Source organism: Delphinapterus leucas, chromosome 14 (genome assembly GCF_059928025.1).
Source record: "Delphinapterus leucas isolate spDelLeu-1000000601 "Yukka" chromosome 14, BTC_Dleu_Yukka2, whole genome shotgun sequence".
Taxonomy (NCBI): domain Eukaryota; kingdom Metazoa; phylum Chordata; class Mammalia; order Artiodactyla; family Monodontidae; genus Delphinapterus; species Delphinapterus leucas.
Window position 1 is genome coordinate 6960147 of NC_143142.1, and position 15942 is coordinate 6976088.

Below are 15942 nucleotides of genomic sequence, written 5' to 3' on the forward strand. Positions count from 1 at the left end.
CTGTCTTACAGAGCGTGCCCTCCATCCTCGGGGAGACCCATCACAGCACACGCAAGCCATACCTTGGGAACCCCGTCATGGTCCGCCATGCATCCCCAAGACCCCGCTCTGCAAAGCCCCGAGAAGCAGCTTGGATGTCAGTCCTATTGAGCTGGCAGAACTAAGGCGTGCAGCTGGGGAGGAAGTCTTGACCCCTGGAAATGTCCCCTGTCCCCTGCCTTAGAGTTACCTCCATGGCTCAGCGTGATACAGGGATGGGGGTGGGGAGGAAGACTCTGGGGCTTTAAGACTCTGGCCCTTACCCTAGATCAACAGGTGACTGCAGATGACAGCTGTTGACCGAGGCTCCTCTCTACTGGACCTGAGCTAACACATCTACCACCCACCTTATCTCCTTTCATCCTTACAGCAAACCTTTGAGCTAGGTACTGTTATATCACCGTGTTACAGACGGGGGAACCTGAGGCCCAGAGAGGTGCAGTGACTTGCCCCCTGTCACTCTCCAGTAAGGGACACGTATGGGGTTTGAACCCAACAGTCTGCTGTCTGAGTTCCCTGTTCACCACAATAGGAATACTCTGAGTGGTGGGATTTTGAGGGATGTTGACTTTTCTCTTTGGGCTTGTTGGCATTTCCTTCCTTCCTTCCTCCCTCCCTCCCTCCCTCCCTTCCTTCCTCTCTCTGTCTCTTTCTTTCTTCTTTATATATAAATATATATATATATATATATTTTTTGGTCGCACCGTGTGGCTTGCAGGATCTTTGTTCCCCAACCAGGGATCAAGCCCATGCCCCCTGCAGTGGAAGCACCGAGACCTAACCACTGGACCGCCAGGGAATTCCCTTGTTGGCATTTTCTTGATAACTCTGCTTTCCTTTCCCCATGTGTAGACACAGGTTCATGCTTACACACTCACATCCACAGTCACACACACACTCAAACACAGCCTTACATGCTCACACATGCTAACACATTCACACACAATTACACATGTGCTTACACCCTCACACATACCATCAACACACACCCTCGCTTGAACACACACAACATTCCACATACGGTCACAGTCGCACACTCCTATTCGTACACCCAATATCTCACACACATGCACACCCTCACAAAAGTACTCACCCACACTCACATCCCACACACAGTCACACACAAACACACAGGCAACACAGCCCCTGTTCCTGTCTTCTTCAGGGCTCCGTGGCCCACCCCTTGCTCCTGCTGAAGCCCCAGGACCCCAGAAGGAAGATGGGAAACCTCCAGGCCCTGTAGTGCAGTGCCAGGCCGTCCTCCCAGCTGTCTCCATCAGCACATTCTGGGGACCAAGGCTTGAGCCAGCGAAGTCTCCCCTCCAGCACCTTGAGGGGCCGGAAGAGGGCCCCTGCTCTCTGGACAGAGCCTGCACAACAGCCTGATTGGTTTTCACACTGGCTGGGCAGGGGCAGCGAGACCCTCCTGTCTGGGAGTGTGGAAGGAGTGCATGTGAGTGTGTGCAAGTGTGTTTTGAGTGACGGACAAGATCCCTGCCTTCTGAAGCTTTCAGTCGAGTGGGGGAGACAGGAACAAGCAAGGAGACCAGTACAAGATCAGGTTATCCTCGTTCAGTTGTAAGTGCTGGGAAGGCACTAGGCTGATGAGACGGTGAGTGCCTGGAGGCAGCTGCTTCGGACACGGTGGCCAGGGAAGGCCTCCTGAAGAGTGACATTTCAGCTGAGCTCTAACTCCTGCAGCAAGATCTGCAGGAAAGGGTTCTAGACAGGGAGACTGAAGGGGCAAAGGCCCTGCAGTGGGCTGAGCTTGGCATGCTTGGAGAACAGCGAAAAGCATACAAGAGGGCAAGTCATAGGGAAGGAGGCCAGGTGGTATTGAGACCAAATCATTGGGCTTAGTAGGCCACTGGGAACATTTTGGATTTTACTCTGTTTGCAAAGGGAAGCTGTTTAGTCCTCACAACAAACCCTATGCGGTAGGAACTATCCCCATTTTACAGATGTGGAAAACAAGGTTCAGATGGCTTGAATGACCCACCAAGGTCACACAGCTCATACATGGTGGAGTCTGGAATGGAACCCAAGTCTGACTCTGCTGGGTTGTTCCTAAAGGTGCAGCCAGGTCTCTCAGTGCCCCCTCCCCTCCTCAGGTGTGAAATCCAGGTCACTGGGCCGCGGAGATCCTGGGGCCTAGCCCAAGCCTCCTGAAGCTACCAGGCTTCCCCAGGGAGGAGAATGACGGTTGAGGACCTGCTTCCCCCCTCAAGGACCCAGCTCCCCAGCCCAGAGCTGTGTGGCCTGAGAAGGTGATTAAAGTTTTACAGCCATCTTGATTGCCCAGCGATAGTGAAGGGCCCTGCTCTCCAGGAAAGGATCCATTTCCCCAGCTCTGCGTTCATCCCACTCCTAAGGGCCTTCCTTCCCCAGGAGGCTCAGGGGAGACCAGCTCCCCAGGCAGCCACCACGCAGGCTGGACCCCAGCAGCTTCCCCCGCAACACACACACGTGCACACCCCGGCTCCCTGGCTAGTGTTCTCCTTTTACAGTAGTTTTTGCAAGATAACCATTTCCTGCTCCTCAGTTTAGACTGGCCCTCCCCATGCCCCATTTCTTCCTTGGAAACAGAGTCCCAGCCCCACCCTGCCCCAGCCTGGGCTTGGTCACCAAAGGGAACAGCAGCCAGAATATTAGTAGTAAGCACCGAATCAGTATGCTCGTTGCCAGCACTGACGTCCTTTTGTTGACCTTGTGAGGTATTATTATCCCTATTTTGCGGATGAGGAAACAGAGGCTCAGTGAAGTACAGGGGCCTGTCTAGGGCCATAAACCTTGTGAGTGCAGAACCAGAATTAGAACACCCATCCTTTGGATTCCAGAGTGATGTGTGTGTGTGTGTGTGTGTGTACGTGTATGTATATGTATATATGTATGGTATGTACGTGTATATATATGTATACATGTGTCTATACATATTCTTTTGAATTGACAGCACACATGCACGAATGGGCACAAATCATAAGTGTACAGTTTGGTGAATTTTCACAAACTAGACAGCACCCAGATCCCAAAACAGAACATCCCAGCCCTGCAGAAGCCCCCATCCGTGTCCCTCCCCATCAGTCACTAGCCACCTGCTGAGGGTAGACACTATTCTGACTTCTAAGAGCAAAGATCAGTCTTGCCTGTTCTTGAATTTGATACAAATAAAATCATATGAAAAAAATAATAAAAAAATAAAATCATGTATTATTTTGTATACCACTTCTTTCACTCAGCATTATGTTCTTTTTTTTTTTAATTGAAGTATAGTTGATTTACAATGTGTCAGCTTTTGGTGTTCAGTTATACGTACATATATAATATACATTCTTTTTCATTTGTATGTATGCTTTTTCATACTTTTTTCCTTTATGGTTTATTACAGGATATTGAATCTAGTTCCCTTGTTTATCTCTTTTATATATAGTAGTTTGTATCTGCTAATCCCAAACTCCTAATTTATCCTCCCCAACCCCCAGCATTATGTTCTCTTTTTTTAAATTAATTAATTTATTTATTTATTGGCTGTGTTGGGTCTTCGTTGCTGCACGTGGGCTTTCTCTAGTTGCGGCGAGTGGGGGCCACTCTTCATTGAGGTGCGCAGGCTTCTCATTGCGGTGGCTTCTCTTGTTGTGGAGCACGGGCTCTACGTGCGCAGGCTTCAATAGTTGTGGCACGCGGGCTCTGCGGCATGTGGGATCTTCCCGGACCAGGGCTCGAACCCATGTCCCGTGCACTGGCAGGCGGATTCTTAACCACTGCGCCATCAGGGAAGCCCAGTGTTATGTTTTTAAGATTCATCTGTGTCACTATGTATAGCAGTGGCTCGTCCCTTTTCATGGCTGCATAGTATTCCACCTGGTGACCACGCCACCATTCACTGAGTCATTCTACAGTTGATGGACATTTGCATTGTTTCCGGTTTGGTGATGTCATGAATGAAGCTGCTATGAACAATTTTTATTGTGGTTAAAACATACATAACATAAAATTGGCCATTTAACCAATTTTTTAATAGACTTTATTCTTTAGAACAGTTTTAGGTTCATAGCAAAATGGAGAGGAAAGTACAGAGATTTACCACGTGCTCCCTGCCCCCCTCCCACACAGAGCCTCCCCCACTACAAACATCCCACATCAGATGGTACATTTGTTACAATCGAGTGTCACATTGATGCATCATTATCACCCAAAGTGCATAGTTCACATTAGGGTTCACTCTTGGAGTTGTATATTCTATGGTTTTTGACAATGTTTAGGGCCATATATCTACCATTACGGTATCATACAGAATAGTTTCACTGCCCTGAAAATCCTCTACTCTCTGCCTGTTCATCCCCCCATCCTCCCTTAACCCCTGGCAACCACTGATCCTTTTACCGTCTGCATAGTTTTATCTTTTCCAGAATATGATATAGTTGGAATCATACAGTGTGTAGCCTTTTCCGATTGGCTTCTCTCCCTTAGTAATATGCATTTATGTTTCTTCCATGTCTTTTTTATGGCTTGGTAATTCATTTAGTCTTAGCACTGAGTAATATTCCATTGTCTGAATTACCATTTTATCCATTCACCTACTGAAGGACATCTTGGTTGCTTCCAAGTTTTGGCATTTATGAATAAAGCTGCTATAGACATCTATGTGCAGGTTTTTGTGTGGCCATAAGTTTTCAACTCGTTTGGGTAAATACAAAGGAGCATGATTGCTGGATCGTATGGTAGAAGTATGTTTAGTTTCATAAGAAGCCGCCAAACTGTCTTCCAAAGTAACTGTGCTGTTTTGCATTCCCACCAGCAATGAAAGAGAGTTCCTGTTTCTCCACATCTTCGTCAGCATTTGGTGTTGTCAGTGTTTTGGATTTTGGCCATTCTATTAGGTATGTAATAGTACCTTATTGTTGTTTTAATTTGCAATTTTCTAATGACAAATTACGTTGAGCATCTTTTCACGTTTATTTTTCATCTGTATATTTCATTTGGTGAGGTGTCTGTTCAGGTCTTTTCCCTCTTTTTAAATCAGGTTATTTGCTTTCTTATTGTTGGGCTTTAAGAGTTCTTTGTATATTTTGGATAACAGTCGTTTATCAGATATATTTTCTCCCAGTCTGTGGCTTATCTTCTCATTCCCTTGACAATATCTTTCACAGAGTGGAAGTTTTTAACTTTAATGAAGTCTAGCTTATCAATTCTTTCTTTCATGGATCATGCCTTTAGTATTACATCTAAAAAATCATCTCCATGCCCAAGAAAATCTAGATTTTCTCCTAGGTTATCTTGTAGGAGTTTTATAGTTTTGTGTTTTACATTTAGGTCTATGATCCATCTTGAGTTAACTTTTGTGAAAGGTGTAAGGTCTGTGTCAATATATATATGTATTTTTTGCACGTGTATGTCCAGTTGTTTCAGCACCATTTGTTGCAAAGCACCATTTGTCTTTTCTCCACTGTATGGCCTTTACTCCTTTGTCGGAGATCAGTTGCCTGTATTTATATGGTTCTATTTCTGGGCTCTCTATTCTGTCCCATTGATCTATTTGTTCTTTTGTCAACACCACACTGTCCTGATTACTGCAGCTTTATATAATACGTCTTGAAGTCGGGTAGTGTCAGTACACCAAATTTGTTTTGCTCCTTCAATACTGTGTTGGCTATTTTCACACAGCAAAAATGACAGAGCTTGGGGCTTCCCTGGTGGCGCAGTGGTTAAGAGTCCGCCTGCCGATGCAGGGGATACGGGTTCGTGCCCCGGTCCGGGAAGATCCCACATGCCGCGGAGCGGCTGGGCCCGTGAGCCACGGCCACTGAGCCTGCGCGTCCAGAGCCTGTGCTCCGCAACGGGAGAGGCCACCACAGTGAGAGGCCCGCGTACCGCAAAAAAAAAAAAAAAAAAAAAGACAGAGCCTGGATTTGGCCCCAGACCTGAGTCATTCTAGCTTTTGGATAATCCATCCAAGAGCTTTTCTTCACATACAATTAATATTTGCTTTTGTTTTTGCACAAACAGTATCACACTTCAGCTTGATTCTCCCCCTTGTTTTTACTCAATAGATTTTGGAGGTAATTTCATACCTTTAGGTAACATTTGTGTATGGATAGATACATAGATTTTTTCCCCCCACGCTACAGGGTATTTTTTTGAGCGATGCTCTGTAATTATTTGGCCAGTTCCCTACGGAAGGGTATTTAGGTTGTTTCCAGACTTTTGCTACTCCAGTGACTACCTGCAAACCAGTATCTTCGCCCTCCACAAGTCTATCTATAGAAGCAGTTCCTACTGGGTCAGGGAAAAAAAGTACATTTACAATCCTGCACTTTGCCAAATTCCCCTTGAAGGAGGCTGTCCCATGTGAGAAGCAGAGGCTGTTTTACATTCAGAGAGCATTTTTAGCCTCTGACCGGAGGCTGGAGAGATGGGGGTATATCTTGCCTCACCTGCCGCCCCTCTGGGCTTCACCTACTCTCCTCAGCTCTTGGTTCAGTCCAAACTGATCCCTTTTCTGCTCCTCAAATGCCAGGTGAGTTCCCACCTCAGAGCCTTTCCACTGGCAGTTCCTTTCATGTAGAATGCTCTCCCCCCAAACCTCTCCATGGCTCCCTCCTTCTCACCTTTCACCTCTCTCAGGGAGCCCTTCCCAGCTAAAGAAACCCCATGGCACTTTCCATTGCCTCACCCAGTTTTATTTTCTTTACAGGAAATAAATCATACTTGGCACCACATGAAATTATGTTATTTACTTGTTGGTTTTCTATCTCCCCCACCCCGCGAAGGATGGGAGTTTTCCGTCTTTTTTCACACCCAGCACCCAGCACCCAGCCCCCAGCACCCAGCGATCGCTGAGTGCATACAGCTGTCTCCCTCTCCCAAGCCCCACCGCCCTGGCTCGGTTTTTCTCCGTGAAATGTATTCCCTTCCAACAGGTATAATTTACTTATTCATTACGTGTATCGCCTGACTCCCTCACTAGAATGTCAGCTCCAGAAGGGCAAGGATCTCGTTTTGTTCCCTGTAGCATCGCAAACGCTTAGAATGGTGCACGGCACATAGCAGGTGCCTTTCAACAAATATTGGTTGAATGAAGGAAGGAACGAGGATCCTAACCTCCATCCTCCGAGGCTGGCTGGTAGGCCCTCCAGAGGAAAAGGACGGTTAAAGAGCAGGCGCCCCCAGCAGCTGTGGCCACTTCCTTCTGCTCAGAATGGGCCTGAGGTCTCCAGGGGTGGAGCACCGAGCGGAAGGGCCTGGTCCTGCGGATGAGGGCGGGGCTCGTCGCAGGTGGGCGGTGGCTAGCTGTGGTCACGCCCCCACGAAGGCCCCGTCCACCAGGAGGCCCCGCCCTGCCCGTCAGCTGGCCTGTGTGCCAGCCCCCCTCTGCTCCGACCTTGCTGCTGCGCAGCAGCCGGGGGCGGGAGGCACGGAGGAGCAGCGGGAGGGGTGGAGCGAGCGGGGCGCCGGGCGCTGTCCCCAATGAACCGCGCGGAGCCCGCGCCCCTGAGGACCCCAGCCCGCTGCGCCCCCTCCCCACGGCTCACCTGGTGCCAGGTAAGGTGACAGGTAAGAGTGCGGGGCCCGGGACCCCCGACCCGGGTCTTTCTCAAGTCGAAGTGCCAGACCGGGCACAGGCTGGAGGGACATTTGGCTCTCCCTGCCCCGGGGATGGAGTAGACATCTCAGTTGAAGGTGGGAGACTTCCTGGCCCCCCCCTCCTGGTACCCTAGCACCCGCAGCCGCAGGTCCCAGCCCCCCATCCCTGCAGCATCCTTTCCACGCCGCAGGGAGAATGTTGCTTTTTTTTTTTTTTTAACCGTTCATGTGCCGCCACCTCTTGGAAAATGGTGAGGGTGCCTTTTGGCGTGGATCCTGGGATGGCTGTTCTCCCCCCAGGATCGGACTGGCGCCTCTTCTGAGGGCTCCCCACACCCTACAGCGTTGCCTGCCCACAGATCCTGAGAGGCTGGCTATGTCAGAAACCTGGGAGCAGGCCTGGACCTGCCGACCTTGGCAAACCCCTTCCCCTCAGTCCCCCCAGCTGGCCAATGGGCTGACCCTTCTCTGCATCCACCCCGGCAGTTAGGCCTGAGGCTTCCCAAGGGCCTCTCCCTTATTTCTAGTTCTTTGTTAAAACAGGGTGCCCCCTCCCCAGACATGACGTTAATTCAGACAGCTTTAAGCTGGTCTGACAGGACTCCCCCTGCCCTGGAGTTAGGCTGCCCTCAATTCCCCTGCTTCAGGTGGGCAGGTGACAGGTGACAAGAGGAGGACGGCAGGAAGGCCACAGTGACTCCCCAGTTTGCCTCACCTAGAGCGGTGAGTTATCTGAAACAACTTCCCCAGGTGCCAGTGTGGGATGCGCGGGCTCAGCAAGGGTGGGAGTCAGGATGGAATAACGTGGACTCAGCTGAGTCCTGGCCCTGCATCCAGAGACCCCACAATGACACTGTCCCACAGAACCAGCCCCAGTCAGCTGGGTGATGACTGCTTTGGGGTGAAAAGTTCACCCCCAAAGTTGGGGGAGAGCTGAGCTGCGTGGGCCCCCCAGGCCCTTCAGGACCCTTTCTTGGGAGCCCTGAATAGCCTGGGCCCAGAGAGTGAAGTGTGGGGTTTCAGCTCTGCCTTTGCCTATTCTCTTCAGGTCATTTGACTTCCCCAAGCCTCTGTTTCCCTATCTGTAAAATGGGAATGATAACCGAGAGAACGTCCCAGAGTAGTGCTGAGGATTAACTGGGACGGGAGGTGACAGGCACTTAGCACATTGTCAGGCACTTAGTAACACCCCATAAACTATAACTGCTGTGGTTATGATAATAATTGCTATTTGTTATCTCCTGGCCGTTCCAGACTTTCCTTTTGTGCACCTGACAGCTGGAGATGCCCCAACCACCATTTCTTCTACTGGGAAGAAAAGCCTTTGACAGGACCTGCAGTGGGGATGTGGTCACTTGCTAATCTGTGCCATTCCTTAGCTCTTGGGGTCAAGGCGAGTTGACCCTGTCTTCCTGGGCACAGCAGGCCCTGGGCAGTGCCTGCTCTGACCTCTGGCCACCACCTTGTCCTTGTCCCTTGGGGCACACACGTCACCCATGTGCCCACGATTTGCCCTCCTGCTCCACCTGGCCAAGCTCAGTTGCGTCCTCCAGGTCAGGTAGATGGTGTGCTGGGACATGGCTCCAACCAGCCCACTGGCCCCCATCCTCCCCTCCTCCCAGTCTTGGCTGGTGGTCTCGTCCCCTTCACTCTTCTGCTCAGTAACTTTAAAAATAACAGAGTAGTCTGTCCCCACTGAGGGCTGTAACCTGACCCAAGTTGGATTCTGCTCCATCAGAGCCTGGAGTAGAAGGACTCAGCACTTAGAAGCTGGGGACCCCGGTGCTCTTGCTGTTCTGTCCCCAGCTCACGGGGTGACCTTAGACAAGCCTCCCTCCCTCCCTCTCTGGGCCTTAGTTTCCCCATCTGTAAAACGTGGTTCAAATAGTCTGTGATGCTGGAGTGCAAAATTTTCTTTTATTCCAGCGAAGAAGATAAACAGCTGGGGCTCCCATGTGGGTGGTTGTCAAATGACATTACCCGAAGCGGAGGGTGTCGGGAAGGGACTGACCCGGTGACTGGGAGTCGGGATGGGGAGAGCTGGCCAAGCCCCTGGGCTGCTCTCTGGCAGATCTGCCTCCTGTCCCACTTCTGAATCTCAGCTCCTTCCCGGCAGCTAAGGGACTCCTTGTACCACCAAGAGGTGAGTTGCAGCCAAGGTGGCTGATGGGGCCCAGGCAGCCGGCAGTAGCTTGGCCAGGAGGCCTGGTGAGGCACCCGGCCAAGAGCATCCCTCCCTGGGCTCCGACTCACACTCACCCACTTGCTGGCTCCTCGAGGCCTCTGCATTGCAGCAGATAGAAGCCTGCGCTGGCAGCCCAGCCAGGGCTGGGGGTGGAACAAGGGCCTGGGCAGGGGGTGTCTGTTCCCCTGTCCCCACCTTCACTCCTCCCCTGCCCTTGATCCCAGTCAGCCCTGGCTTCCCTTGGAGAGGCAGCTGCTGACAAAGCAACTGTCTTCTCTGGAACATACTTGAGTCTTCCTAGAAGTGCTGTGGTGACAGCAGGGCCCAGGCTTGGGGACCGTCACGCCCCTGGGTCCCCTCTGCATCTCAGACCCTCCTGAGCATCATTAAAGGTCTTGCCTACCCCTGAGATGCTGTTTTGAAGAATTATGCCTTTGGAGTTGAGAGCACAGATTTTGGAACTCGAAGGCCTTGGTTCACATCCCAGGTGTGCCACTTCCTAGCTGTGTGACCTGGGGCAGGTTACTTAACCTCTCTGTGCCTCAATTTTCTCACCAGAAAATGGGGATGGTAATAGAACATACCTCATAGGATTCTTGTGAGGATGAATGCATGTAAATTACTCAGAACAGTGCCAGGTGCACAATAACATCAATAAGTGTCAGCTCTTGTTACTATTGCTGCTGTCCTTGTCATTGTTGTCACGGTGTGTCATCAGTTCTGCTTCTTAGCTGAGCCCCCTCTGGTATAGACTATTCTCCTTCAGTGAATACTCTCTGTTAGCACTTGCTATATGTACGTATGTGTGTGTGTGTGTGTGTGTATATATATATATATATATTTAATTGAAGTATAGTTGATTTAGAATGTGTTAGTTTCTGGTGTACAGCAAAGTGATTCAGGTATCCATATATATACATATTCTTTTTCATATTCTTTTCCATTATGGTTTATTACAGGATATTGAATATAGTGCCCTGTGCTATACAGTAGGACCTTGTTGTTTATCTGTTTTATAGGCAGTAGTTTGTATCTGCTAGTCCCAAACTCCTAATTTATCCCTTCCCCACCCTTTGGTAACCACAAGTCTTTTTTCTATGTCTGTGAGTCTGTTTCTGTTTCATAAATATTTGTGTCATATTTTAGATTCCACATATAAGTGACATCATATGGTATTTGTCTTTCTCTTTCTGACTCACTTCACTTAGTATGATAATCTCTAGGTCCATCCACGTTGCTGCAAAGGGCATTATTTCATTCTTTTTTATGGCTGAGTAGTATTCCATTGTGGATATGTACCACATCTTCTTTACCCATTCATCTGTCGATGGACATTTAGGTTGCTTCCATGTCTTGGCTGCCGTGAGTAAGGACTTGCTATATTGACAAGCACTTTAGCTTAGCAGTTTAGAGCCCAGCTTTTGGAACCAGACAGCTCTGCGTTCAAATCTCGGCCCTGCTGCTCACCAGCTGTGTGATCTTTGGCAAGTTATTAGCTTCTCTGGGCCTCAGTTTCTCCATCAGCTAAATGGGGATGATAATAGTGTAAATCTCGTGAAGTTGCTGTGAGGATTAAATAAGCAGACACATACAAAGCACGTGACCCACATAAAGGGCGGGGCTGCTAGGAAGGGCCGTGCTGCGTAACTGTTTGCTTGTAGTAATTGGGCACCTGCTGTGTGTCAGGCATGTGGTACCGAGATTGCGAGCCAGGTGCTGGGACCCTTCACACACTGGCTCGAGTCCTGGCTTGGGCCTTTGTTGGCTGAGTGATATGGGCCATGTGCTTTTGCCTCTGTGTGCCTCAGTTTCTCCAGCTGTAAATGGGAATGTGGAAGCAGCAGCCTCATGGGGTTGTGTGGGGTTTCTGACATTGGTCTGAGCACTGGAGCTGTGGGGGGAGAGGGTCTCTCAGTCTGGCCCCCATTCCCAGTCATTACTCACAGTCACCCCTCCTGTTGCTCTGCACCTCTCCCCTCCGCTGGGGACTCCAGAGCTTTGCCCATTTTGCAGATGGGACAACAAAGACCCCAGGGGAGAAAGGGACGAACCCAAGTCATGAGGTGGCACTCAGGGGCGCACCCAGTCTGGTCCCAGTCCTGCCCTGGACAAGCCCCACTCCCAAACTCAGGCCCCCAGGCCCACCTCCCTCCGTGTCTCTGCAGCTCCTGGCGTCTCCCAGGCCCTGGTCCAGGCCTGAAGGACCCAGCGTGGGACATACCTTAGGCAAAGCAGACATCGCACTCCAGAAAACCACAACGGGCTAGGGCTGAGGGCGAGGGGCAACCTGGGCTGGAGGAGAAGATTCTGGAAACTTCCAGGCAGATACAAAAGTCTCTGGGTTGCTCACAGGCCTGCAGACACCCCTTCTCGGTCTAAGAGGGTTCAGGTTTATTTCGGGAGACTGAAGGCCTGATGTGGGGAGGAGGGAAGTGGACAAACGTTTATTAAACATGCACTATATGTGGTAACAATCAGTAGCAATTATTACGGGCTCGGCACTGTGCCCAGACCTGATGTTCACATATTAAACCTCCTGCTAACATTTTACAAAAGAAGAAACAGGTTCAGAGAAATTAATGATGGTAGTAGTAGTAGCGGTAGTAGTCATAAGGCAATGAGTCTTCATTATATCCTTTGCTGATTTCAGTTTCATCTGCAGAGCCCTGCACATCCCTGCACCCTCACCTCTCTGACCTCATGGGGCCTCTTTGCCTCCCTCAAGCCACACGTTCCTACCTCAGGCTCTGGCGTTGTCTGTTCCACCTGTCCAAAATGCTTTTCCCCCAGATCTCCACGTGGCAGACTCCCTCACCTCTTTCAGCCTTACTGAAGGTTTACCTTCACAGCGAGGTCTTCCCTGGCCCCCTATTTGTTTATTTATTTGTTTGTTTGTTTGTTTTTGTCTGTGTTGGGTCTTCGTTGCTGCGCGCGGGCTGTCTCCAGTTGCGGTGAGCTGGGGCTACTCTTCGTTGCAGTGCGCGGGCTTCTCATTGCGGTGGCTTCTCTTGTTGCAGAGCACGGGCTCTAGGCACGCGGGCTCAGTAGTTGTGGCTCGCAGGCTCTAGAGCACTCTAGGCTCAGTAGTTGTGGCACATGGGCTTAGTTGCTCCGCAGCATGTGGGATCTTCCCAGACCAGGGCTCAAACTCATGTCCCCTGCATTGGCAGGCAGATTCTTAACCACTGCGCCACCAGGGAGGCCCTGGCCCACTATTTAAAATTGCCCTCACCGCCCCTCATGGCCCCTCATTCCTCACACCCCAGCCCTATCTCTTAACATACTGTATCATTTAGTTATTATGTTTATTATCTGTCTCTCCCACAAGAGCAGGGGTCATTGTTATTTTTGTTCACTGTTAAATCCCCAGTGCAAAGAACAGAGTCTGGCCCACAGAGGGTGCTCAATAAATATTCCTTGAATGAGTGGAGCCGTCACAATACCTCTGTGAAATCAGTATTCTTGTCACTGCCATTTTACAGATGAGGAATCTGAGGCTCAGAGACGTCAGGTGACTTGCCCAAGGTCACACAGCCAGCAAGTAGCACACCTGAACCCCTTGCCCTGTTGCTCCTACAGGTCTGGCCTCACCCCACAGACAATGGCCTTGCCCCCATGAGCTAGAGCCTGCCCCTCGGTGCCTGCCCACCACCCGCCAGCAGGATGCAGCTGTGGAAGGCAGTGGTGGTGACCCTGGCCTTCATGAGCTTGGATGTCGGCATGACCACGGCCATCTATGTCCTCAGCCACCTGGACCGCAGCCTCCTGGAGGACATCCGGCACTTCAACATCTTTGACTCGGTGCTGGACCTCTGGGCGGCCTGCCTGTACCGCAGCTGCCTGCTGCTGGGGGCCACCATCGGCGTGGCCAAGAACAGCGCCCTGGGGCCCCGGCGGCTGCGGGCCTCATGGACGGTCATCGCCCTTGTGTGCCTCTTCGCGGGCATCTACACCATGGTGAAGCTGCTGCTCTTCTCCGAGGTACGCAAGCCAGTCCGGGACCCGTGGTTCTGGGCCCTCTTTGTGTGGACCTACATCTCACTTGCTGCGTCCTTCCTGCTCTGGTGGCTGCTGTCCACAGTGCAGCCGGACGCCAAGGCCCTCGAGCGGGGGGCAGGGGCCGAGGCCGAGGGCCCCCCTGGGGAGGACCGGCCCGCGCCTGAGCAGGCCTCCGGGGCCACGCTGCAGAAGCTGCTGTCCTACACCAAGCCCGACATCGCCTTCCTCGTGGCCGCCTCCTTCTTCCTCATCATGGCAGCACTGGGTAAGTGAGGGCTCTCTTCTTTCCTCTCACATTTTAACATCTTATTTACGTGGTTCAGATATCAAATTGATACGCAAAGGTAAACACTGAGAGTTTCACTCCTAATTCTACTCCTGACTACCCTGATCCCGGTGCCCAGGGCTACCTACAGAAAAAGGTTCCGGAAGCTTCCAAGTGGGCAGGAAACCACTTTTATTCCTTTCTTGTATATGCTTCCAGCGTTTCCTTATGCGGCTACAAGCAAATAAGTACACGTCCCTCTCCCCACCTCTTACACTCCATTCTGTGTCTTGCTTTTCTCACTTAACAATATATCCCGGAATTTTTCCAATCGGTATCTCATTCTTTTATTTGGCTGTGTAATACTGCACTGTGTGGCTGTACCATAGATTATTTAGTCGGTCTCCCGTTGTTGGACTCTTGGGTTGTTTTGAGTCTTTTTCTCTTGTTCATACATGTTTCATATAAATGTGCATATATCTGTAGGATAAGTTCCTAGAAATGGCATTTATAGGTTCAAAGCATTTTTTGTAATGAAGCAGAATAGAATAGAACCATCAGGGTATGTAGTCTGTGGTAAGATTAAGTATTGTTTTGTGAAACTTTTATTTTACCTGTGTGCACCTGTGTGTGTGTCCTGGTTGGTGATGTAAATTGTATCTGTTACTGTGGATCTGGTCCAAACAGTTTTAAAGCAACACTCCAGCAACGTGGGTGGGAAGGGACATCACGGGGTGGAAACTCCACGGGTTCTGGGGGTTCGTGGGCAAGTGCTCAAACCTTTCAGAGACTCATTTCCTCCTTCTGTGAAATGGGGATTGGGAGCATCCTTATCCCAAGGTATTGTAAAGTTTGAATAAAAAGACAGAGAGGAGGAGCTTCCCTGGTGGCGCAGTGGTTGAGAGTCCGCCTGCCGATGCAGGGGACACGGGTTTGTGCCCCGGTCCGGGAAGATCCCACATGCCACGGAGCGGCTGGGCCCGTGAGCCATGGCCGCTGGGCCTGCACGTCCGGAGCCTGTGCTCCGCAACGGGAGAGGCCACAGTAGTGAGAGGCCCGCGTACCACAAAAAAAAAAAAAAAAACAGACAGAGAGGAGAAGGACAGGTACAGAGCTTGGTACGGCATGATGAGTACAGGAATGTTAGCTGCTATGAGTCGTTACATGTTTAACTCCCAGGGACAGAGTCTGGGAGTAGCCACAAAGCCAGAGTGATCTCAAAGAGGACAGGCGAACCCCAGAGCCCATTTCCTTGTACCATCCATCCTCCATCCTCTCAGTCCCGGCCCCTTAACCGCTGTGTGATTTTAGGCAAGTTACTTAACCTCTCTAAGTCTCATCTCCTCATCTGTAAAATGGGCGTCAGCAGTTGCGGGGTTGTGAGGTTCAGTGAGTTAATCTGAGCAAGACGCCTCGGACAGCTCGTGGCACATAGAAAGCTCCCAGTAAACTTTAGTGGCCGTGAGTGTTGGGATGACCCCTTTCCATTTAACCAGACAGTTTCTCCTACTCATGCTTCAAGGCCCAAATGTCTGCTCCTGAGATGCCTACTCAGATTCTGCTGACCGTGGCCCTTAATTACAGCATCAGTGACATGAAAATCACATGTCCACTCTCCTTTCTCCCCTTCCAGGCTTTGAGCCCCTTGCGGACAGGGGCCAGGTCTGACTCATCCAGGGCCCCTGATACCTGGCACAGAATCAGACTTACTGAGTGAATGAATGAATGAATGAATGACCGTCCTGCCTGTGTGGGCAGATGTTGCCCCCACGGCCTCGTTTCCCCTGCCTCCCAGGGTGCTGTTGTCAGCTGGTGTGCGCTTAGGGAATACAGATGTCCTAAAATACAGCCGAGCAGATTGCACCAGCCTGCA

General features: G+C 50.7%; 1 protein-coding gene across 3 annotated transcripts in view; it reads left to right on the forward strand.

Annotated features, from left to right (window-relative positions):
• Positions 1–15942, forward strand: part of ABCB9 (ATP binding cassette subfamily B member 9) — a 45214-nt gene that overhangs the window by 6681 nt on the left and 22591 nt on the right. For 2 of the 3 annotated variants that reach the window (XR_016387468.1, XM_089894432.1), the window contains exon 3: positions 12–14069. Coding sequence is in view for 1 of the 3 variants with exons in the window: in XM_089894432.1 (XP_089750558.1) it covers positions 13469–14069 (601 nt within the window). In the remaining 2 variants the exon portion in view is untranslated. The remainder of the gene's footprint in view (positions 1–11; positions 14070–15942) is intronic. The other variant, XR_016387467.1, reaches the window with a different exon arrangement.